The sequence below is a fragment of the Anabas testudineus genome, chromosome 7 (assembly GCF_900324465.2).
Source record: "Anabas testudineus chromosome 7, fAnaTes1.2, whole genome shotgun sequence".
NCBI classification, from domain to species: Eukaryota; Metazoa; Chordata; class Actinopteri; order Anabantiformes; family Anabantidae; genus Anabas; species Anabas testudineus.
Window position 1 is genome coordinate 3,716,488 of NC_046616.1, and position 23,491 is coordinate 3,739,978.

General features: G+C 42.1%; 2 protein-coding genes across 9 annotated transcripts in view; both read left to right on the plus strand.

The window, feature by feature from the left end:
- The window catches only part of myt1b (myelin transcription factor 1b), an 87,533-nt gene extending 72,131 nt beyond the window's left edge, over positions 1–15,402 (plus strand). For 2 of the 8 annotated variants that reach the window (XM_026367796.1, XM_026367798.1), the window contains 16 exons: positions 700–834; positions 1,712–1,802; positions 2,040–2,156; positions 4,085–4,299; positions 4,720–4,907; positions 6,488–6,745; positions 7,385–7,539; positions 7,844–7,906; positions 8,320–8,388; positions 8,861–8,923; positions 9,246–9,326; positions 9,966–10,187; positions 10,367–10,458; positions 10,663–10,766; positions 11,068–11,211; positions 11,358–11,501. In XM_026367796.1, the coding sequence (XP_026223581.1) occupies positions 700–834; positions 1,712–1,802; positions 2,040–2,156; positions 4,085–4,299; positions 4,720–4,907; positions 6,488–6,745; positions 7,385–7,539; positions 7,844–7,906; positions 8,320–8,388; positions 8,861–8,923; positions 9,246–9,326; positions 9,966–10,187; positions 10,367–10,458; positions 10,663–10,766; positions 11,068–11,211; positions 11,358–11,501 (2,141 nt within the window). The other 6 variants (XM_026367791.1, XM_026367793.1, XM_026367795.1 and 3 more) reach the window with 6 other exon arrangements.
- A 2,820-nt stretch (positions 15,403–18,222) lies between these two features.
- On the plus strand, positions 18,223–23,058 carry LOC113167804 (protein-L-isoaspartate O-methyltransferase domain-containing protein 2). Its single transcript, XM_026368673.1, is given in 8 exon segments — positions 18,223–18,342; positions 20,036–20,213; positions 20,360–20,510; positions 20,869–20,888; positions 20,890–20,972; positions 21,058–21,229; positions 21,429–21,552; positions 21,672–23,058. Coding segments are annotated over 7 exon segments (1,272 nt in total). The 5' UTR covers positions 18,223–18,342; positions 20,036–20,057; the 3' UTR covers positions 22,238–23,058.
- The last annotated feature ends 433 nt before the right edge of the window (positions 23,059–23,491 follow it).

The following is a 23,491-nucleotide window of genomic DNA, read 5'->3' on the forward strand; positions in this document are numbered from 1 at the left end:
CTGTTCTGCTCAACGCTAATTAGGAGATGCATGTCTCGTTAACATTCAATTTGAAGGCCAATAGAGCATCACGCCAGCCTCTTGCGCCTTTTTCCTTTCTCCAGTGCCACCGATGCCGGCTGGGCTACCCCCAGTAGCGGCAGGGAGGAGTAGGTAGCTTTAATTATGTGTAAATTATAGTGGTGTGATTTCCTCCTGATGTATTTTCAGGTGTTGTTTTCTCTAAGATCTTTGAAAATGTCAGACAAGTGTAGCGAGGTGATGGAAATGATCCAACCACACAGGCTAAGTAGGCAGTTGTTGTTCAGGTTAACTTTGAAAAAAGCTGTAATATTTCATACATTAGACCGTATTTCATGTCTGCAGGCATTTACAGAAACACGCAAATCACATTTAAACTAACGCGTAAAACAGAGACATAGATGTAGATGGTGTTGCTTTTGTACAGTTGTCTGAAATATGTCTAGATTTCATGCTCAGCCAAGCAGACTGTCTGATGGCATTAACCACTTGCTTTTGTCCTCTTTATTTATCTCCTCTCCTCTCCTCTCCTCTCCTCTCCTCTCCTCTCCTCTCCTCTCCTCTCCTCTCCTCTCCTCTCCTCTCCTCTCCTCTCCTCTCCTCTCCTCTCCTCTCCTCTCCTCTCCTCTCCTCTATATCCTGCTTGCTCATTTTACCCCCCTACCCTTGTTCATTCAGAGAGCAGTAGGCCAGAGAAGAGGGAGAGCAAGTGTCCCACCCCAGGCTGTGATGGGACAGGTCACGTGACTGGTCTTTACCCCCACCACCGCAGCCTGTCAGGCTGTCCGCACAAGGACAGGATCCCCCCGGAGAGTGAGTTTTTTTTTCCAGCAGCTTAGAAGATGACAATAAGCATGGAGAGAAGCAAAATGACAACAAAGGGCAGTCTGACATTGACAGAAACCCGCTACCTCTCCTTACTGTAGAGGCAGACATCACATAAGGACTGTAATACCAGTTTAATCATGGTTTCCTGAGGTTTTGAAGAGTTTGTGTTTCGATCCAGGCTTACTGAAATAAGGTCACTGTGGCCTCATACATTAGACTCTCAGACCATCCATGCACAGTACATGAAGGGGAGCTGCTAAATATGCCACTTTGAGCCTGTTTAGCTTTACGCTGCTGTTTGCAGAGTATTAGCTGACAGGTCAGAGAAGTTGACCTACCAATACATTTTATAATAGATATTTGGATTTGGTTCACTGATTTGGAATCAGTTCCTCTCTTCAGCTCTGTTCATGTGATTTAAAAGATACTTCCTATTTACTGTACATGTCAGAGGCCATCTTTCTGTAGCTATGACTACAGGTCCATTAAATCCAGTCAAGCTATTCTCTGATTAAGATTCATTTCTCTGAAGATAATGCAGTGTTCATCTACACAACTTGAAACATAATCATCCGTGCAGTAATTATCCAATGGGAGGCTCTTACCTTTTTGCTTAGTTAAATCCAGGTGGTGACTTTTTTTTTTTTTGGACGTGCAGCGTATATCTGTAGCTACCGAGCTGCTGCCTGTGTCTGTTTCGTTTAGTCCACAGGGTGCAGTAATAACCATTCATTAACAGCCCTTTGTTTAAAAATAGAAAGTAGCTGAAATATCACCATTTTGTTATGTTGCCATAGTCAAGGAGAAGGAGGAGGGGGTCCAAAGAATTGGATTTTCTCTGACTGTGTTATTATCTCCTCAGTTCTGGCCATGCATGAGAATGTGCTGAAGTGTCCAACTCCTGGCTGCACCGGCCAGGGCCATGTGAACAGCAACCGCAACACACACCGCAGGTACTCATACATATATGACAGTGTAGTATTTGTGCTCGAGTGTGTGTATCTCTGCAGATGATGTACTGTTGTGTACATGGTTTGTATCTTCCTTGAATGAATGAATTCACAATCCTACATATGCATGTATGCAGGGCAGCCTACATGTCAGTCCACATCAGTGTGATGAAGATTTACATGGTCAGCAACAAGCTCTCTGTTTAATATTCATCTTTTTTCTTTCCTCCGTCCCTCCAGTCTTTCTGGATGCCCCATTGCTGCTGCAGAGAAGCTGTCCAAGAGCCACGATAAGCCGCATATCTCTCAGCCAGGCAGTGAGCACCTCAAAGGAAGTCCTAATGACAGAGTGTTAAGGTGTGTGATCAAAAAAATATCCAACCACTTTAGTCTTTTGAAATAGTTCTTGTATCATTCCTGCAAATTCCGACAAAAGTCACTAAAAGGTCACTAAAAGACAAGACAACAAGTAAAAACTCTAATTAATAATACTTTTAATGACATGGTTACACAGAGGGTAAAAAGAAATACAACTCTTATACTTCCTCTTTATCCTCACCTCTGGTAAGTAGATAAAAAGAGGTTACACAATAATGAACTCAAAATCTATCAGATGTAGCACAGAAGTAACAGTTAAACATTAACATTAAAACTTATTAGCTTTTTCTGTGCATAAAGAAAAAGTCTTTAACTTTGTTCTATCCTTGAAATCCTTTTTCATTTTTTATGTCTTTTCTTAGATAAACTACAAACTTCTAATTAGCAGCCTCCAAGTGTATAGAAAAAAATATTCATCTTTATCTGTTGTAGTATTAATAATCGTAACATTAATATTTGATGTGTTCAGTTATAGTTTTGACTCGTGAAAACGTTTTTTTGGTGCCTTTTTGTCCATTATAACGCACCTTAAATAAAATGGTGAATGACGAGGTAAAAGAAACAGCCTGGGCTCAGTGAACCTTTCACCTACATAGAAGCCGTCTTCTTCAATCCAAACCTCACATAGTTGAGTTCTTTTCAAGCCACAGTCCTGACCTTGAGTTCCTGTAACCCTTATGAGAGGTGATGCCGGCCAGTGAATGGCTCAATATAACGAGAGAGTCTCGCAGCATCCAGTCTGGCAGTCTAATCATTAATGTCACCTCAAACGCTGAGATCTCTTTATCTTCATTCATCTCCCCAACCAGCCAGGCACCATGATCACAGCCAAAAGAATGATAATTAACACCAACCAGACACTGGTATTATGCTAAGTCCAAGCTCCTCCTCGTTGGTATTTTAATTAATAATGCAGCTGATAAGCTAATTATGCAAGTTATAGGGGCATTGCAGGGGATAGGAAAAATAATTGCTTTCCTAGAGGAAAACCTCATCAGTGCTTGGACAAAGCATCGAGGATTAAAACTTAATAAGGCTCGCTTTGTTTTCCCTTCTCAGATTGTTATTAAAGGGTTGTCTGTTATGTATAGGGCAGAAGAATTCTTCACACATGTCCTAATGGAATCTAGGTTGTATGAATAAAAAGGAAAAGAAATTCCAGTGTCGCAAAATCTCTTTTTTTTTTTACTGCTATGTAACTAAATGCTCCTTTAGACCGGCTCTGCTGTGAACATGTATTATTGGTGTGCCAATATGTGAAGTCCACCCCAGAGCAGTGTGACTACAAGCCAGGTCATGTAGCTTATTAATGAGCGTATGGTTGGAGACCAGAGACCAGAGGAGGAAAAAAGCAGGGTGGAGGAAGGTGACGAGACTCCCACTCGTCCTCCCTTTCTCCCTCTTTCGCTACTCCCCCTTGTTTCTTCCCCACTTTTCTTTCCTCTCCTCGCTCCCTCTTCCTCCGCCCTTCTGCCTCTCACTGGTCTATCAGTGGATTTACGCCAACAGGTCTGACAAAAGCCCAGGCTCTCCAGGAAAACGAGAGGGCTTAAAGCTCATAAATTCCATGCTGTACAACATGCAAATGTGCCCTCTGCTGATAAGAGAGCTTTTAATCCTGCCACACTCCTGCTAAGTACACTGTTGCCCCTATCTTTACTCTCTCGATGTCACTCTATACCTCCCTCTCTCATTCTCTTTTTCTTTACTCCTCTCTCTGTTTTGTTTTTATTGTGTGGGTCTTTATAATATTGATCTTCCTTTAATTTCCATCTCATTATCCATTCTGTTTTTTACAGTTCTGCTCTACTTTCTGCTTTATTTTATCTTTAATCCCTCGTCTTTCCTCCTCCCCCATCCCTGCCCAGAAGCACCCTTATAATGGCTGCCCCTTCTCCCCCTCACAGGCCCATGTGCTTTGTGAAACAACTGGACGTGCCCCCGTACGGCAGCTACAGGCCCAACATGGCACCCACCACACCCCGCGCCAACCTGGCTAAGGAGCTGGAGAAGTACTCCAAGGTGTCCTTCGATTATGCAAGCTTCGACGCTCAAGTGTTTGGGAAGCGCATGCTTGCTCCAAAGATGCCCACCAGCGAAACCTCACCCAAAGCCTTCAAAAGTAAGAAAGGTTTCTGTCGGGTCATTCATCAGATCTGCTGACTAAGACTGGCCATGTGGTTATTTTCAGCGTCATGTATATTTATCGCGTTTCAACAATAGCTTGATATTTTGTGAAACTTTTTTGCTGAGCGCTACATTAGATTAATACCACTCTGTAGTAGGTTTTCAGTCTTTTCAGTTAACTCTTTAAACAAGAAGGCAAAATTGGCAAAATCTTGCCTTGTTCCTTTAAAGGCCAACTGTGCACACACTCCCTCCTACTAGTTTTTTCTCTTGATTGCTTAAACATACACCTCTAGGGCATTAATACCAGCAATATAACATATTGTGCTTGCCTATATATTGTTCTCCCCCCAGCTGTACCCCACTTTTCTGACCATCTGATTTAAAATTAAATTACATTGCTGTCCTCCTGCAGCTAAGCCCTCATTCCCCAAGTCATCATCGCCCAGCCTCAGTCTCCACGGTTACGGGAAGAGCTCCACCTTGTCCTATGACTACTCCCATGATGCTGAGGCCGCTCACATGGCTGCCACCGCCATCCTCAACCTGTCCACGCGCTGCTGGGAGAAACCCGAGAACCTCAGCACCAAACCCCAAAACAAGGCAAACAGACCACTTTTATCCATATGTCTTTTCTAATTAGTTAATGTTCATCACAATTGTAATTAGAGTATAGGAAATAAATCCATCATCACCCATCAGAACTACAGATATGAAATTAATCACTCATATGTGGATGTTGTTATTATTGTAAAGTGTTCTTTTCTCCATGGCACTCAGAGAAAGAGATTATTATCTGGTTGTAGTGCAGATTGAAACATTGCAGGCCGCAGCTGGTGAGATGAGAGGAGAAAGCAATGGGTGTGCCTCTCCTCTCCTCTCTTTGCTCATTTTTTCTCTCCCCATCAACTCTGCATGAATTTATCATCAGGAGGCATTGGCTTACAGCAACAGGAGAGTGTTGAGATGCAGTTGCATCACCTCACCCGTCCTCTTTCATCCTTCCATCCATCCCACACACTTTTCATGTTGTTATTGAATTTGGCTGGTTGCCAGTTCCCTGGATTACTTTTCCACCAGGTAGCCTTTTTTCATTATCTGCCGGATGAATCTCCCACTCTCTTCCTCCACCCTTGCCACTCATTCTTTCTTTTTTCTTTCACGTCTCTTTTTGCTTTTCTTTCTCTCCCAATCCACATCTCCCTGCTTCTCTCTTTCTCTGTTTATACCATCTATATCTCACTTACTCTCTCTTTCCCCTCTCGGTGCACAGGAGGTGTAATTGGAGCACCACTTTCCCCCATATTGTGATTTTTAAAAGCCTTTTTGCCTCACAGAGGAGAGAAAGTGACTGCTTCATCATTTTTCGATTTCCTGACAGGGTTTTAGGAAGATAAAAAGTGAAGATTAATGTCTCAGGCAGCACAGAAAAGTAAGGTGTTGTTCAGCAAGGCACAGATCCAAGAGTAAGCCTTAGTTGTGGAGTATTACAGCTCAGATCAGCCGGGGACTGATCTGGAGTCAGAATCGGAGCCAGTTGAAATCCAATGTTGAAACATTGGAACACTGAGCTCATCAACCAGGGACATTTCTGGGAACTATTCCCGTTTTCGTTCCTCCTCTTCTAACCCTTTGATTTTTCTGGCCCTTGACCAGCCCATATGAGCACCGTGTTAGACGAATGCTGGAAACATGGCTCATCTCGCTCTTCTGTTTCTGTTCACCTGCCAGCGCTATAATAGAGCACAGAGAGATGAACCGTGGTGTTGGTGCTGTTGGCAAAGTACTGCCAGAGTATGATAGATATGATTACTAACATGCTTAAGCGATAAAGGCAGTGTTCTGAACTCGAATATGTAGAACTCTGAAAAAGTGCCTTGCATTGATGTAAGTGTTTGTTTGGTTCAAGCTTTAGGGCAATTTTACAAGCAGGTGAAGGTGGATGGTTGGAAATCAATAACTTCACAACATGGATGTTTAGTAAAATCTGAGTTTAAACCCACCTAAGGTCACGATAATTCATGCATTAGTAAATATATATAAATATATTATATATTAACCTGTGAATTAAGATTATTGCAATTTCATTATTAAAAAAAATGCTATTTTTATTTTATCATGAGGAACAACTCCTGATATTGTGATGCAGCCTTGACTCTAAATTCCATCTGTTTTCTCTCTAGGAAATGGACATTGAGGTAGATGAGAACGGCACCTTGGATCTGAGTATGAAGAAGCCTATCAAACGAGAGGGCAGTCTGTCTGGCACCAGCCCCGGGGTTCGGTCCCCAGACCCTTCTTCCTCCTCCTGTTCCTCGCTCCATCACAGTGGCAACAGCGGAATGACATCACCAAACTTACACATCTACAAGCAGGAGGACTGGGAGGGACCTCTGGATTACACCAAATCCAGCCGCCAAAGGGAGGAGGAACTGGATGAGGTCAGTACAATCACACGAAGCAAGAGTACAAACTCCAAACTCACAGTGTTTCCTATGTTATTAGTCACAGAGGGAGTATTGCGACATAAATAACAACAGACAAAGTTCCCCTTGAGCTTTTTTTAAGTAAAAACTCTTAATTGTTTACATCATTTTGTCTTTGTCTAATCCCTGCCTTGTTTCCTGTCGCCTTTTCCTCTTTCTATTATTCATTTATTTCACTAAAATGCGAGAGTTACTATACAGTTAGAACATTGCACTGTGCAACAGAGGTGGTGTGTCAGGTACATTGCACCATCCTGGCTTTGGCATATGCTAATTTTTACGCCTTTGAACTTTTTCAAAAGAAATATAAAGGGCCTTGAATGTAAATTTTTTATGAGGACATTCTGCATTTGGAAACATCAGTTGTCTACAAAAGAATAAAAAGGGATCAGAGTCAAGAATTGTGTGCACATGGTGGTTTGCAGAGTTTCCTTGCATGTATACAAATAGTCAAAACATTATGACAAAGCCATCACTCAAATTTGGTCTGAAATGCACACAACAACAACACATTAGTACAATTCAAATAAAACAAAATGGCTGCAGTGGATTTGCCGGTCTTAATGGTTTGGACATATGTGTGTCATTTCTCAGATGGAGCACACTGGCCAGTCTTTCGTCTCGTCTGATCCTGAGGACTGTGACATGATGCAGGATTGTCTGGAGGAGAGGAAGTACCCAGGAGAGGTCACAACCCCAAGCTTCAAGGTCAAGTTCCAGCCCAAGGACAGCAAGAAAGAGCTGCTCTCGTAAGTGACTACAGAGTCTACAGCCACACCAGTGCGTTCAGATGTTTCCTTTAAGAGCGCAAATGCCAACTGCTCATGGCTCATGAAGACAGTCCAGGGGTTTATTAAAATCATCTTCTGGGCAACATGTAGTATTTACACAGTGGCACCAACCAACACTGTCAGCCTGTCTACGAAAGACTGGAATAAACTGGAATAGAAAATTAATTCCTCATGAAAAATCCAAAATGTTCAGATTCAGTCTTTTCTTAAATTAGCCTCTTCATCGTCTCATCTGTGAATCTCTCTTCCTCTCCCTGTCCAGGTGCCCTACACCTGGTTGTGATGGCAGCGGCCACATCACTGGAAACTATGCGTCCCACCGCAGGTATGCGCCAGTGCAGTCTTATTTGGGTGATACAGCGTGCTAGTGCTCTATAAATAAATTCTTTAATGAAATGTTAGCCCTATTGAGACTCCTCTGCTGCTACTCTCCACCTGAGTCCAAAGCAGGCGCACCATGACTAATTCAAATATTTTATTTGATCTTGACATGCCAGAGGCAATAATGTAGCGTGAGCCCAGGAAGCAAAGACAGTCATTGACTTTGATATGCATCAGTAATTTACTTCTTGCCGTCTGTCCTCTTCCTAAATGACCTTGGTATGCCTCGCATTCTTGATTTCCCTTCACTCATGTCTTTCTCCTCTCTTCTTCCAATCCGTTCACACTGGCTTTCCTCACTCTTTTCCACCCTCCTCTTTTTCTGCCTATCCTTCGCTCTTTCTCTTTTTCCCTCAGTCTGTCTGGGTGTCCTCTCGCTGATAAGAGCCTTCGGTCCCTCATGGCGGCCCACACCCCTGAACTCAAGTATGTCTGCTGTACACCTTCACTGCCTTTTCACTGCCACTTTAATGCACCGCTACTGACACTGGCCACTGCCACAATGCTTTATTCTGCTGACGTTAACTTATCTTTTGTTGCTCGCTGCTGCCTTTGCTGCTGCTGCATCTGTCATGGTGATTTTCTCTGCATCCGGCTAGGACCATGCTTGCTTTCACTTCAATCAGCTCATGCAAATGTGAAATGAAACTGTAACTCGGTAGTACACATAGCTCTTTACTAGACACTAGGCCCCACTAAGATACAAGAAGTGTTTACATGGCAAAGAGCCTGGAAAGATTGGATTTAAAACAAAGACGCATAAGAGCGAATAGAAAATGAGCAGATTTGACAAACCATTTCTTCCATCTGCATAATTCAATTTTCAGACACGCCACTATAAAACATCTACTTTTTTTCTGCTAACGTTGTACTAAACATTGCTATGCTCTTTTCCCAGATGCCCCACTCCAGGATGTGATGGCTCAGGTCACATCACAGGAAACTATGCCTCCCACAGAAGGTAACAAAACAAAAAACACACATGCACACGTAAAAATGCACACACACACATGGACACACATAGACACGCACAGTCAGTCAGAGAGGCCTAGCGACAGTTCATGGTAGAATTAGACAGGGACCACATACTCACACATCTCCACACCTTTCCATTTTGCTTTCGTTTTCGGCCATATTAGGCGTTCATGAGTTGATTTGGTTTGTAAATTGGTTGAGCAACCTGTAAAAATTATTCTTCCTGATAATGTTCTCTCCCTTTATCAAGCAATCACCAGAGCTTTTTTTCAACCCTATGTTATCAACTCCATACTTTCTGTTTTCAGTCTCTCTGGGTGCCCGCGTGCCAAGAAAAGTGGAATTAAAACTCCTACCAAGGACAACCAGGAGGACTCCGAGCTTTTAAAGTTCGTACCGCTCAGAAAGCCATAATGTCTGCTTTTAGCGAGACTGACGGTAAAAGTAAAGTGAAATTAAAAAAAGAAAGAAAGAGAGAGAGAGAGAGAGAGAGAGAAAGAGGAAAGTCACTGAGAGTCACTTATATGCACAGGTAGTGACCTGCCCCCTTAATTGAGTCAAACAATCAGGCACTTACTGATGGGAAAATACACTTACTGCGGATACTGATTCTAAATGTAGTTCATGGTAGATTATTGTAGAGAAGATTGTCAATACATAAGAAATACATGGGCTTCATGTTGAATTTGCACACAAAATAGTTAAATTAACCACTGTATGTGCTAAGCTTCAATTGCTAATGCATTAGTATTATTATTCATGTTATTCATTGCATAAATAATATGACATAAATACATGTAAGACAATTAATTTGGCCTAGTAAAGAAAGTGTATAAGTAATGTGTTTATTTTAATATTTTCTATTTCTCTACAGGTAAAAATGCTCAGTTCTCCCTCTCTAACCTTAATGCTTTCTCACTCTTTTTATTTCTTTCCTTGCTGCCTTGCTTCAACACTTCTTCCTCTTCTGCTGCACAATTCTCCTCCCGTCTTTCTCTTGTTTCCCTCCTTTCCTCTGCTCCCTGCAGATGCCCGGTGCCAGGCTGCGACAGCTTGGGCCACATCAGTGGGAAGTACGCCACTCACCGTAGCGCCTATGGGTGTCCGCTTGCAGCCCGCAGACAGAAGGAGGGTCTCTTGAATGGCACTCCCTTCAACTGGAAAGCCTTCAAGACAGAGGGTCCAACGTGTCCCACCCCAGGATGTGATGGCTCTGGACATGCAAATGGAAGCTTCCTCACACATCGCAGGTACAGCTGCGTGTCTCTAAATCCCCGAATGAGAACAGTCCTGTGCTAGAAAGTTTGAGGAACGTCTGCATTTCCATTTCTGTGTTAAAACATGCAGAAATAGCTCAGGCCACAGTTTAATATGTGTAATAGTGTAATAAATACATTATTATCAATGCATGTGTCACTTGTGCTTCCAGCCTCTCAGGATGCCCGAGAGCCTTGCACGCCAAGAAGAAGGCCAAGTTCCCCACAGAGGACTACCTGGGCACCAAGTTCAGGGCCAGTGATGGTAAGATGGAAAATCTGTAAATACACGATGGGGCTGTGTGCATGTGAAGAATGTATGTATGTATTTTAGTGCAGAAACCATAGCCATCTCTTTCAACTGAACAATATTGGTTAATCATAAAGACAAAGACAGATAAACAATAAAACCCATGTTCCAACCCTGCTCTGTTCTATTGTTTTCTAATGTATCTGTTGTCCCCTTTAGTTTTGGACAGTGATGAAGACATCAAGCAGCTCAACAAAGAGATTAACGACCTCAACGAATCCAACAACGAAATGGAGGCTGACATGGTCAACCTGCAGACTCAGGTGTGTGTTTCTATTGTAGTTTTATTTCAACCTATAAATCACAGTACGTGCGTGCGGTGGGTTCTTAAAAGCCAAACAAAGTTTAGAGTAGACATTATATGTGTGAATAAATTCAGGCACCTGAGCCTGTTAGGTTACACTTCATACCATATATTGTTTACAAAAACAGAGCTAGAAAATGTTCTGCATGGTAATGAAGCTTAATAATATCGATCATCACCCAATGAGTGTAGATTAAAGAAGAGTTGCAACCTCGTGTCTGGTATCAGTTGTAATAAAAGTCTGTTGCTGTGTGTTGCAGATCTCCTCCATGGAAAAGAACCTGAAGAGCATCGAGCACGAGAACAAGATGATTGAGGAGCAGAACGAGGCCCTGTTTATGGAGCTGTCTGGTCTCAGCCGCGCCCTGATCCGTAGCTTGGCTAATATCCGCCTTCCACACATGGTGAGTTAATCCCCATACATACGCAGGGACTGACCTGGGACCGACCTGCTCAAACACAATGGTTGGTTCGACATTTAGGTGAATCTCATGTGTCAAAAAGTATATCTGCTCTTCCCAGTTAAGATTGGTTGTTGTTTGCATCACAGCAGGAGCCGATCACTGAGCAGAACTTCGACAGCTACGTGAGCACCCTGACCGACATGTATACCAACAAGGACTGCTTCCAGAGCCCAGAGAACAAGGCTCTGCTGGAGAGCATCAACAAAGCTGTGAAGGGCATCAAAGTCTGAGGCTCAACACGCGCACGCAAACATGGAAACTGTCCTGAAGTGCAGGAGCGTGATGGAGGGGGAGATGGAGAGATGAAAGAGAGATGTTGAAATACTCTGCGATATATTGAAATATGATTCAAAAACAAAAAGGGAATTCAGGTTATTTAACGGCAACTTAAAAAAAATCAACCCAGGGAGCACTCTGTTTGAAGAAAAGTGACGAGGACCAAAATCCACACCATGCTGCTGCTGGAATTAGAGGGAGGAGACAGATCCTTCAGTCAGAATGGATGGAAATGAAGAATAATGTTACTAGAAACTGTATCTGGGGGATTTAACCTGCTGTTTGTTTACCTGTTGTCTCTTTTGTGTCCTTAATTGTTTGTGGAGAAGCTGTCAGCGTTGCGCGGCTGATTGGCCAACGCGCTTCACATCTGCTAAACGGTGGAGGAGCACCAACACTGGATCGCTCAGGCGAGCTCGGCGACTCGAAGAGGAAGACACAGATGAACGTGAAGACTCGGTGTTTGTCCCGTAGCATTCACTGTGGCGCGCGCGTGTGTGTGTGTGCGTTTTTTCCAGCTCCGAAAAGAAGCTGTCAGATTCACGACCACGCACACCCCAGCAATATGAAGCATGCACTAAACTGAATTTGTGTTTGCTTTGTGGTATTACTGCGGCAAAGACGTCAACAGTGCTCTGTTGACTCAGTTAAGATCGAGGAAGTGTGCAGGTTGTTTAACTTTCATGGGACAGCTGGTATCATGTCTTAAAAAGCAGCAGTTAAACCCTTTTGTTTTCTTTATTTAAGCTGAAATGATGATAGTAATAGTATGCACACATTTCATTTTCAGTTAGTCATATCAATAGTATTTATCAACCTAGGAATTGCACTTCATTTCAATGAATAGTTTTGTGGTCCAATAATTATTGTTATATTTGAATTATTTAAACTTGTTAACTTTAAATTGTAACTTATTGCCATTTATGTTATTGACGTTAATTTATTTGAAGCAATCTATTTATTAACTTCGTTTTGTTACACACAAAAATGCATCTTTAATTATTATGGTCAAAGTGATTCGCAGATGTCTTAGTCAATATTTTAAGAATCTATATAGATAAGTGACAAGGCATATTTTGTTTTGAGTACTTTTTAAAAAGCCTTTTTAAGTGCAGATGTTTTATAACAATGACAAAATTTTTGGATAATTTTACAAAAAGATTTTTTTGGGTCCTTTATTCCCTTTTGTTTATGTTATTTCTGTTCCTGCTATAGTCAGAAACCCACTGCTGAGAAAAAAAGAAAGTATGTATTTATTATTTATTTAATATGAAAGAAATGGACTGATATGGCTGTATATTTATTTTGTTATTTATGTGCGTGATGTGACGGTTGAGTCTGATTAGTCTTAAAGATCCACTGCTAATATTTAAATAAAGAAACAAAATCAATACAAATACTGTTTGATTACTTAGGCCTATACTTAGACATACCAGCAGCTGATTGTAAAAAAAAAAACATCAACCAACAAAAGCAATCACTGTTCTGTTGCTATCTGGTCTCTGTGTGTTTGCTTTTGTCAGGTGAACAAAAACCACGATAAGTCAATAAAAAACATAGAGTTCAAAAATGTTACCTCTCCTAAGCGTGTTGTAGCGGCCAACCCTGGCTCACACAAAACCTCTGTAATGTACCAGAGATACTTAAATAATGCTTTTTGATCATGTTCTTCTTATTTTCATCAGTACAATGATACATGTACAGAGCTCTGTTCCAGCAGTGTTTTAGGCTGGATGTATGGGTCTAAAACACACACACAGCGACATATCCAGCCCTTGAGGATCCTTTAGAATGGCCTACTTTGACAAACTTTTATCAGATAAACATACACACCCTTGTAGCCTTACTCTAGATTTTAATTTTTTGATGCACAAAGTGCCACTGAAAAAAAAAAAAGAGAACACACTTTCTTTCCTGATTCTTAGCATTTTTGCAATGTACCAATGTCTGGTCCTGAGAAGACCACGGCATCAAGAGAGTGGTGATTGTTTCAGATGCCTTTATTTCTCTGCCAAGATGGCCATAAGTACACTATATATACATTCTGTATAAATAGATTTTAAAGATGCTATATATATATGAATATAAACATACATATATTTTTCCAGTGTAATTGTTGACTTGCTCTTCTTCTTCTCTTGTATTATCTTATCAAATGGTCCCTAGCTGTCTAGGAGAGATGGAGAGGGGCGTTACTAATACGAGGCAGTTACACTTTATTTAATATCACTAAGACCTGTTCAACTGTGGCTTTAAACATACCGTTCAGCCAAGCTGAAGGCAAAGTAGGCGTTGTTGATGATACAGTACAATACTTTGGAGTGTTTTCATGGGTTTCCTTGTTTTCTTTCCTTTATTTGTCTGTCCTTGATCCAGAAATGTCAAAAACATCTACTGTATGTTGTACTACTGAATCTGAGAAATGACTGTCAATTTGAAACTAGATGGTTGGCTCTTTGTTCCTAAGTGTTGTGAGTTCATGTACAGTAAAAAAAACGAAAAAGAAAAAAAAAAAGATGCCTCTGAATAATGTTCTGCACATAGTGTTTGGCAACAGTTTGTGCAGTTATTGTATTGTTGATAGTAAGGTCTGCTCGCAATGAGCCAATTCTCTCTAATGTTGAAGCAAACAAGTAGGGGACTTTAGTGTAACCTGCCTTTGAGTGATCTGTTGCAGCTACTGTGGTGTATAGTATGTTACCCTTGTGTAACTCTGATGTCAAAGGCATGTTGTAAATGTGCTTTTAGCCGATGTAGAATGAAACTCCTTTGTGCACTTTCTAACCATTGAAAATGCCAGCATATGAGTCTCAGCTTGGGAGAACCCCAATAGATCGCAGGCAATAGCAAGTATTCACCTTCACGGGAGGGCGCATCACGAAGCAGTCACAAACGTTTGTCGCTGTTCATATAGAGAACAACCTGTATGTTATGTCAGATAGAGACATCTCTTTGATTCAGGGGGTTCAAAGCTCAAAAATGTCTAAAAAAAAGAGGAAGTGGTACTTTCTTTTTCAAACAAAAACCAAAAGAGAGATTGACAGGAAGCAGAGTTTGGTTCTCAGGTGACTGGGGAGAGCTGCTAAAGCTGAACAGAGCAATGCCATAGGTCAGCCAGTCAGCTGAGGCTAGAGGCGATAGCAGCGGCTGGATCAAGGCCGCGTGTGAAATGAGATGAGTGTGTGGGAGTGGGAAATTGATTTGCCGGGCTACACAATCTCTCCCTTGTTTTAGGAGGAGGCGTTTGTTGCATAAATATGTGTCTATCACTCAAAAGAATGTCAAAGCTTTTTATGACTTTTAAACCCTCCACCCTCCCCTCGTTCTTCATGTCTTGTGTAACCTTTCCTCAGGAAAGGATAGTTTTGATGCATTTGGTTAACAAAGTAGCATATTCTTCCTCTGTTGCAATGCACGAGAATACTACCCGAGAGTGTTAAGCCTGTGAATATTCTCCTAACTTATTTGATATGGCATGACCCCTTTTAAACTGCTTGATGAAATTGTCTACTGAGGTATGTAAATGAATAACACTGAGGCCATGAAAGCGTAGCATTTTCAAAAAATGTCAGCTGAGAAAGCAAACGCAGCCTACGGTTGGTTCTGCGCCCACGCACTGTATGTTTTCTTATTTACATAAAACTACTGAGTGATGGAGTGAGGAGTTTTATTATTCCAAATAGCAAAGGAAATTAAAAAACAAACTGGTCAGGGCCCAGTTTCCCTGAAGCACCTGGAATGGAAATGAATTTGTTTCTGACAACGCAGCCTTTTGCATCCTGGTTTCATGTTAGCTTTAGATGTGGATTTGTCAAGATTAGAGTGGTCACACTTTGACACACACACACACACACACACCTTATAGAAAAAGACTCACAAGAAAGAAATGTCAAGTTGAGTGGCACTTTTCATCAAGCTGAGCCAAACCAAAAGCCCCAACCCTTCCTGCCCCCTCCTCCCTACTGTAGTTACAAACTGTGTGGTCTTATCATGTGTGCCTTTCTCACTCCACTCATTTCAAGATCTGGTATGTTTACACTTGGCAAGCCTGGTTCTATAACGCTGAACAGTCTAGATCTAGATCTCTTAGCCAACACTTCTGGGGGAGATGGGGTTGGTGGGTGGGCGAGGTTTACAATGTATAGGGAACGAAGTGAAATGTGTCTTTAACGTGCAGGTAGAGGCCGTTTTTGTGACAGAACTACAAAGCAACAAGCTTTTGTTAGACTAAAGAAACTGTGTTCTCATTCTGTCGATTCAGGTACCAAACTGCATGGACAGTTTCTGTGAAGGAATCTGAAGAACATCATCATCATCATCATCATCCTCATCATTCCTAGATAATACATCAGTGTGCAGGGCATTATTTTGAAACAAGTGGAAGTTTCTGTACATATTTGTATTAAAAAAGAAACAGTGTTCTTGTTGTTGTATTGAAAACGAGTAAAAAATTGTTAAAAAACAATAGTTTGTGACAAAGAAAAAAAAATCCACAGCCAAGGGTTGTCCTGCTAGCACATTTTTACAGAGATGAGCTATTTTTACTGGTGATTTTCTAGGCATTGATATTGATATCCTTTTAAGAAAGTACAAAACTTCCAAAATTACAAGCACTTCCACAACGATAGATTGTATGGTCATTTTTGTTACTTTTGTAGATGTGGTTATTCCTTTGCTACTGCACCATTTTGTAAAGTGGGACAGGCCTTGGCTGTGTGTCCTCGGGGTCTCATGCTTATTTTTCTTTATGTTAACTTTTTTTTTTTTTTTTTAAAGAAGTAAAACACTGTAGATGGGCTGAATTCGTGACTGTGTGTTTGTGTACTTGTGTACATGTTTCCCTGTTCCTGTGTCAGTGTTATAAGCCAGAGAAGTGATGTCAGTTATTGTGGGGGTATGAACCATTTCAATGTTCTCTATGAAAAACACAAATAAAGAATCATAGACAAGAAATGATGATGCTGTTTTTATTGTGTGTGTGTGTGTGTGTGTGTGTGTGTGTGATGTTTGTGAAGTTCGGACCTTTGGAGTGAGTACATATTTGCAAAGTGAGGACATTTTATTTCTCACTTTGGGAGGGGCAGTACAGAATTAAATCAGGGTTAGCGTTTTTCATTAAGCTTTTATTTGTGCTGGTTAGAGTTTATTTTGTCAGTCAACGTCCTCACAAGAAAGAAAAGTGTGCGTAAAAGAAAGAGGTAATATGAGTCTAACATTTCTCTGACTCTGGGGCTTCTGAAAAAGTGAAGTGATAAGACATGAACACACCGTAGCATATCATACACTGCCTACATGACTGGTGAACAAAATGGGGGACTTCAACCTGCTGTTAACATGTTTTACATGCAGTATTTATATTAAACAACAGTGACATCTGGTGGAACAGCTACTGAACATACACTAGAAATAATTCTCCTGCATGTTTGCATATGATAATTATTATTCCTAAAAATCTGTGTGAAATCTATACAAAGAAAATGTTTGAACCAAATCTGACATAATTGATTTTAAATATTAATTAGTAACATGTTAATCCTCAGATTTTATTTACAAGTGCGATTTATCAGATGTCATTTACACTTCATGAACAAACTGAGTTTGTTCATGTAGGGTCCACAGTTAATGAATATGGGCGAGCAGGACACCAGCCCTGTCACACACATACAGAGAGTAGATGTAAAAGTAGTCTGTATGTGATATGGCTGGATCAAGCTGTTAAATGGCTCCTGGACAAAAATGAGCTGCTCGGCTCTTATTAACGCATCATTCCTCATACCTCTGTGAATTTTATCAGTGCCTGCAATACTGCACAGCCTCAGGTTAGCACGCTGAAGTGAAACAATAAATACCTGCTTGAAGACAGACGATACTGATCCCTGCTGCTGCCAGGTGCTTTTCCAAATGATTTAGTTTTACAGCATCACAGAGTTTAAAGCCTGCAGTGAGTGGTTTGTGAGTTTTATTTGTACAAGACTATTGTTACAGAAGGACAGGGACAGTTGGTCAGATATACTGTACATGTACATTCATTTTGTATATTCTTAAATTTAACTAATGTGTCAACAGGTTCTGTGACTCTGTGTGTTGATAAGCAGCTCAATATCTAAGGTGCCCAAATCTTACATCAATTCAAATTCAACCTGTTCCAATCCTATTCTAGGATTTTTAAGACCCAGACTGTGTTTTGTGACATAACAAAGTTTGTAATAGAATATATATAGAAGAGAAAAACAAAGAGTAGCAACACGGCATAAAGAGCAAAAATAAAAACAACAACAATACCAGGATCCTGAAAGTAAAACAGTAGTTTCCAACTGTGATAAGGCCCTAGTAGGCCTTTGACATGTGCAGGTCATTGGCCCACTGACCCAGTAAAGGTTCACTGGAGCATTTCAGTATAAATATTCAACTAAGCTTATGTAAATAGTTGTAGTGCTGTAGTTTGTGCAGCTAATGACAGCACAGAGAGTTTGAGAATATCCTTCATCACAACAAAACACCTTACTTGGTAAATGATCTCCACAAACACTCCAATCTGAGTAAATAAAACTTATTCAGTGGGTTAAAGCAGCCTCATGCTGCTGTATGTAGGCCATCATCATCATCATCATCATCATCATCCTCCTCCTCCTCCTCCGGCCGCTGCTGTGCGTGCGTGACGTCTGACGTCAGCGCGTCAGCTGGCTGAATGTTTACATCCAGCAGTTGTGTTTCTGACTGAATCCCCTGAACAACAAAAGGCTGAACCCGAGGAAAACGGCTCAGACAGAGAATATCAGTCGGCATTGCTCAGAGGTATAGCCTCAGACGTGCTGTGGCTGCACTCGGACACCCAGCTGCTGATCTTCGGGCACCAGCTGTTTCATCCGCGTCTCGATCCTTCTTCTTTTTTCCAGCGTTGACGGGAACGCGCGGCTTGTTTGTGTTGACCTTGCCACTGCACGACAGCCAGCTATAGGTGGCATGTGTGAGATGTTGTTGTGCACACTAGCTGCTCGATAAGTGAGGAAAGTGTGTGTGTGTTTATTTATTTTTGTGTGTGTTTGTTACACACGGGATCACCTGAGTGGCGCAAACAGCAGCCGCAGCCGCAGCCGCAGCAGCGTGGGTCTGTGCGGAGAAACGCTCCCTGCAGGAGTCACGGGCTGTGGAGAGACTTTCAACCTGTGACTTCAAAACACGTGAATCTGAGAAGCAGCAGCGAATGAACCGAATCCGTAAATGAATTGCGGAGCTCATATAGCAGTGTTTTGCAGGAAGTGTGTACCCTACTAGCCTACTAAACCACTTAGTTTGGGAGGGATTGGCTTAGAGCGCCCTCCTCTGGTCGTTTGTGCAAACGTCCTAAATGTGCACAGACACGGATGTTTTACTTCTGCTTCTTTTAGGGGCTCTCAGTGTACTTAGAGTAGGATGTAGTAAAAAAGGACGACAGAAGTAGGAGGCTATATGAGAACAACTTTATTATAACACCTGACTGCTTCAGCTCATCCAAGTGGCATCAAAGGCAGCAGACGGACTAATAGCTCTTTAAATACATATGGCACTTGTTCGTTTATAGACTCATGGTTATTCCTAACATTTGGCAGCCAAGCCTGTGATCCCTGTCCTGTGGCATTACCCTCTGGTGTTGTTTTTAACACCGCAGCCACAGCAGCATTCACACCTTCTGCCAAAAGCTTCATTTAGGTCACGGGAGTTAGGGTCAGGCTTTATTTGTGCTTTGTGTCTCAGGAAATTTAGAAACATGGAAATATACTTATTACTGTTTAAATTAAATAATTAATTTAAAAATTAAAAAAACAGTGACAGATAAAGGACGGATTATAATTTCACAGAGCCTCACTCTATCTCTTCACGCATCAGTTTTTATTTTTAAATATTTTTGACTTATCAGTGATTGGATTAATTGTTTCAGATTTACAGTTCCTACTAAAGCGTTGGAACTGCGGGCTAATTGGTTTGTTCTTGCTTTACTCTGAAGATATTTGGGTTTAAGATCAAAAGGTGGATATGAGAGAAAAGTCCTGAATTATTCAGTAGTATAATAACATAGTATACAGATTGGAATATGTGACTGAGGTGTTTATTGGTACCCAGGTGTTTCTTGTGAGATTGGTTGTTTGATCAATAGATATCTTTAAATGACTGCTGTTGGTTTTAGCCTTGGATTTCACCTGTGAAAACTGTCAATGCCTGTGGGAGAAAAATCAACCATTTGGAATCGGAGGAAAGTCGAAAATGCCATTCAAAAAGCTGAAATTTGGAACTTTTGTCTCACATACTTATGATACAGTGAAACAGAATTAGCCGCTGTTCCAATACTGTTCATTAAAAATAGATATGAAGTTTCCACTTTTGAATTTGTTTTGTACTGGTCATGAATTAACAAACATTTTTATTGTAACTAGAGATGTCGAGTTTCTTATAGATCATAATTAACTTGTACATTAGTTATCCTGTAGATCACATCTATTTTGTCATCTAGGATATTAAACCACGTGTTCAGAATGGGTGGAGCTGTGAGTGCTGGTGAGGACAACGATGACTTGATTGACAACCTGAAGGAGGCTTACTACATCCGCACCGACCTGGTGGAGCGGGCTTTTCGAGCCATTGACCGGGCTGACTATTACCTGGATGAATACCGGGATAACGCCTACAAGGTGAGCAAGAGTCTGTGCAACATCTGTATCAGGGTCCAATTGATGAGATTTTCCTGGGGTTCACATACTCAGGGGCACAGGTATTCAGTTTGACGGGTGGAAAGGTGTCTGACACTCAGAGGAGCTTATGTTATCGTTGTTTTTAGGACTTGGCATGGCGGCATGGAAACATCCACTTGTCTGCTCCGTGTATTTACTCTGAGGTGATGGAGGCGCTGGATCTCCATCCTGGCCTCTCCTTCCTCAACCTTGGCAGTGGGACCGGCTACCTCAGCACCATGGTCGGCCTCATATTGGGTATGTGGTTAAGTCACTGTGTGTGGTCTTTATGAGAACCTGCCCACTGTCTAACATGCATTTTTATGTTATATATTCAGAAATATAAAAATATTTCTGAATTCGACGGATGACTGTAGTTTCTTTGATATTCTATAAATAGCGAGGGCTGTTTGTCAACCACTGAGCAGGATACAAGTAATAAAATGTGATGGAGGTGTATTGACTGACCTACATTAATGCAGATTCAGCCCCAAGACTTAAAACATGAACGCCCTCCTCTTACTCTGACGTCCATGTGGCATAACACACACATCTACACGTCTATGTAAATGTGGTTGATTTAAAGCTGTGAATTGTGGTGCGCCAACTGTTCCAGGACCATTTGGAGTGAATCATGGGCATAGAGTTGCATGCAGATGTGATCGAGTACGCCTACCAGAAGCTTGACTCCTTCATCAAAACCAGTGACAGTTTTGACAAGTAGGTCACTAAATGTGTCACTTACAATTCCACTGTTTGTCCTGGTGTGTGCAGCGTTCTCCAGTGCTCTTGTGTCTTTCTTCAGATTTGAGCTCTGTGAGCCGTCGTTCGTTGTGGGTAACTGCTTGGAGATTCCTCCAGAGAGCCGTCACTATGACAGGGTGTACTGTGGGGCTGGTGTGCAGAAGGAGCATGAGGATTACATGAAGAACCTCCTCAAAGTGGGGGGCATCCTGGTGATGCCTCTTGAGGAAAAGGTTGGTGTTTATCTTGAGTAAATCAGTGGTCTACAGTCTAAGGCACTAAAAAACAAACTGTTAAATGTTACTAGCTTGATGTTATATGATATCAACATACTAACACACGTCTATACACACGATAATGTTTAAATCGTTTAAACCAAAACTACTGAAAACACAGAAAAAAGTAATTCCTTCCTGCTTTATTTTTTTGCAGTTGACTAAGATCACCCGCACAGGGCTGAACAGCTGGGAGACCAAAAAGATCATTTCTGTGTCCTTTGCTCCTCTGGTCCTGCCTAAGCACAGCACAAATGGCAAACCCAAAACTGTCCCACTACGTGAGTCCCTTCAGGCTTTGTATAGACAAAAGAAATGCAAGTGGATTTGAATATGAATACATTCAGCATTTTTCTTAAATACTATCTCCCCCACCCCCTGTTTACTTTCAATTTTGCAGCCAAGTATGAGGTACGGACGTTACAGGAGCTGGCTCGGATATGCATCCGCCACACCCTTAGAGTGACCACGGATGGAGGAGACAATCAAACACGTGGCAGAGGTTCGTCTTTCAGCGTGGGAAGGGGTTTGGCGGTGGCTGGGCTCCACAAATACGGCCCTCGCTTCAAACGCAGACGCGTCCACCGGCGCCACTGCAACGCCCTGGTCCTGGCCACACGTCAGGTGGTGGCCAGCAGTGGCATCGGCTCGGCTTCTCTGGACAGCAACAACAACCAGGGAGGAAGAGCGGAGGACGAGGAGGAGGCAGGAGAGCGGGAGGTGAGGCGGCAGATGAGAGGAAACAGGAGGGCAGGGAGAGGAGGAGGAGGAGGGGTGGTGGTGGAGGAGGAGGAGACGGTGGAGGAAGAGGACGAAGAGGAGGAGCAGGAGGAGGAAGAGGAGGAGAAGGAGACCGGGGAGCTGCTTCGGCCCCAGCCAGCTGTGAACGTCCTGAGAGAGAGGATATTGGGCCTGCCCCTGCCTGAGCCCCTGAAGATGTACCTGCTGTTCTACAGAGAGAAATGAGCCCGTCTGAGTCACAACTAGGTCCTGAGTCAGAACCCAGAGCTCGACGCAACAACCCAGCATGGGCTAAAGCCTCCGTTACAACCCCACCACCTGTACAAGGCAGGACAACATGCCATCTCCCTTACTGACCCCCCGCTCTCTCTCTTACTTGTCCTCATCTTCTCCATCATCCATCCTACTCCCTCTTTTTTGCTCTGCCTCCCACTGTTCTTTACTTGATTTGTTTCCTGACACAGTAAAGAGTCAGTTCAGTTTGTCCAGTGGAGGGGGGGGAGGGAGAGTTTAGCTACTCTGGGAATAGGAACAGTTCAGAGAATCAAAGCGTCACTGGTGTACACTTTGTCTCCTTCGAGGCGCAAATAAGTAGAAAATAGTGCATCAAACACACACAGGTTATTAATTTGCTGCAGTTCTGTATAACTACTACACTAACAGAGCATTAACAGCTTAACAGCCCACAGCTGCCTGAGTCTATTATAAAAGGCAACTTGACTGGTGCTGAGGAGCAGTGCCATGATTGATTGGTCCACAGTAGCAGACTAGACATGGCAATAGAGTTTAAAGAGTGTAGCAGCAAAGAGAGAGCAGCCTACACAGAGACCAAAAGGCTTAACGTAGAACCAGCTCTTTCCTGTCCTCTAGCTGCAGTCGGGGCCCCAAGTTATGGAGAGTACAATACGTTGATTGTACAAGTCAAGTGGAAGCTGGTTTGCTCACATAAGGTGGTGGGAGTTTTATCACCTGATGGTTGTGGCGGTTTTGTTTTTCGTTTTGTTTGAAAGGATGTGAGTTGACTTGAGCTCTACTTTGTGAGTGCATTCAAAGATTCAGTAATGGTGAGAAACATGTTTTTCTCTTCGACTACATCATATTAATGATATTGTAGCTACAGCTATTGACCAAGGCGGTGTGGCAGTTGTGATTTACACTGATTTCCAGATAAAATGGGAGCTTTGTCTTGAACCCTTAAGTCCATTAGATCACTTCTGTTCAGGTATGTGCTTTTCAAAGGGTGATGGATAGTTATTGTCTTGGGTGTAAAGATGATTTAATAGAAGAGTTTTTTCTTTCTCTATGCATACGTTTCAGTTTGTGAACCACCCGTCTCCGGACGTTGTCATACGACCTAAACCCTTATGTGTGTATCCGAAGGGCAGTGTCAATGTTTCTCTCAACATCCCTTTCATATTCTCTTAACCAACAGAGAATGACCATAAAATAGTACATACTTACTAATATTCCAATTTACAT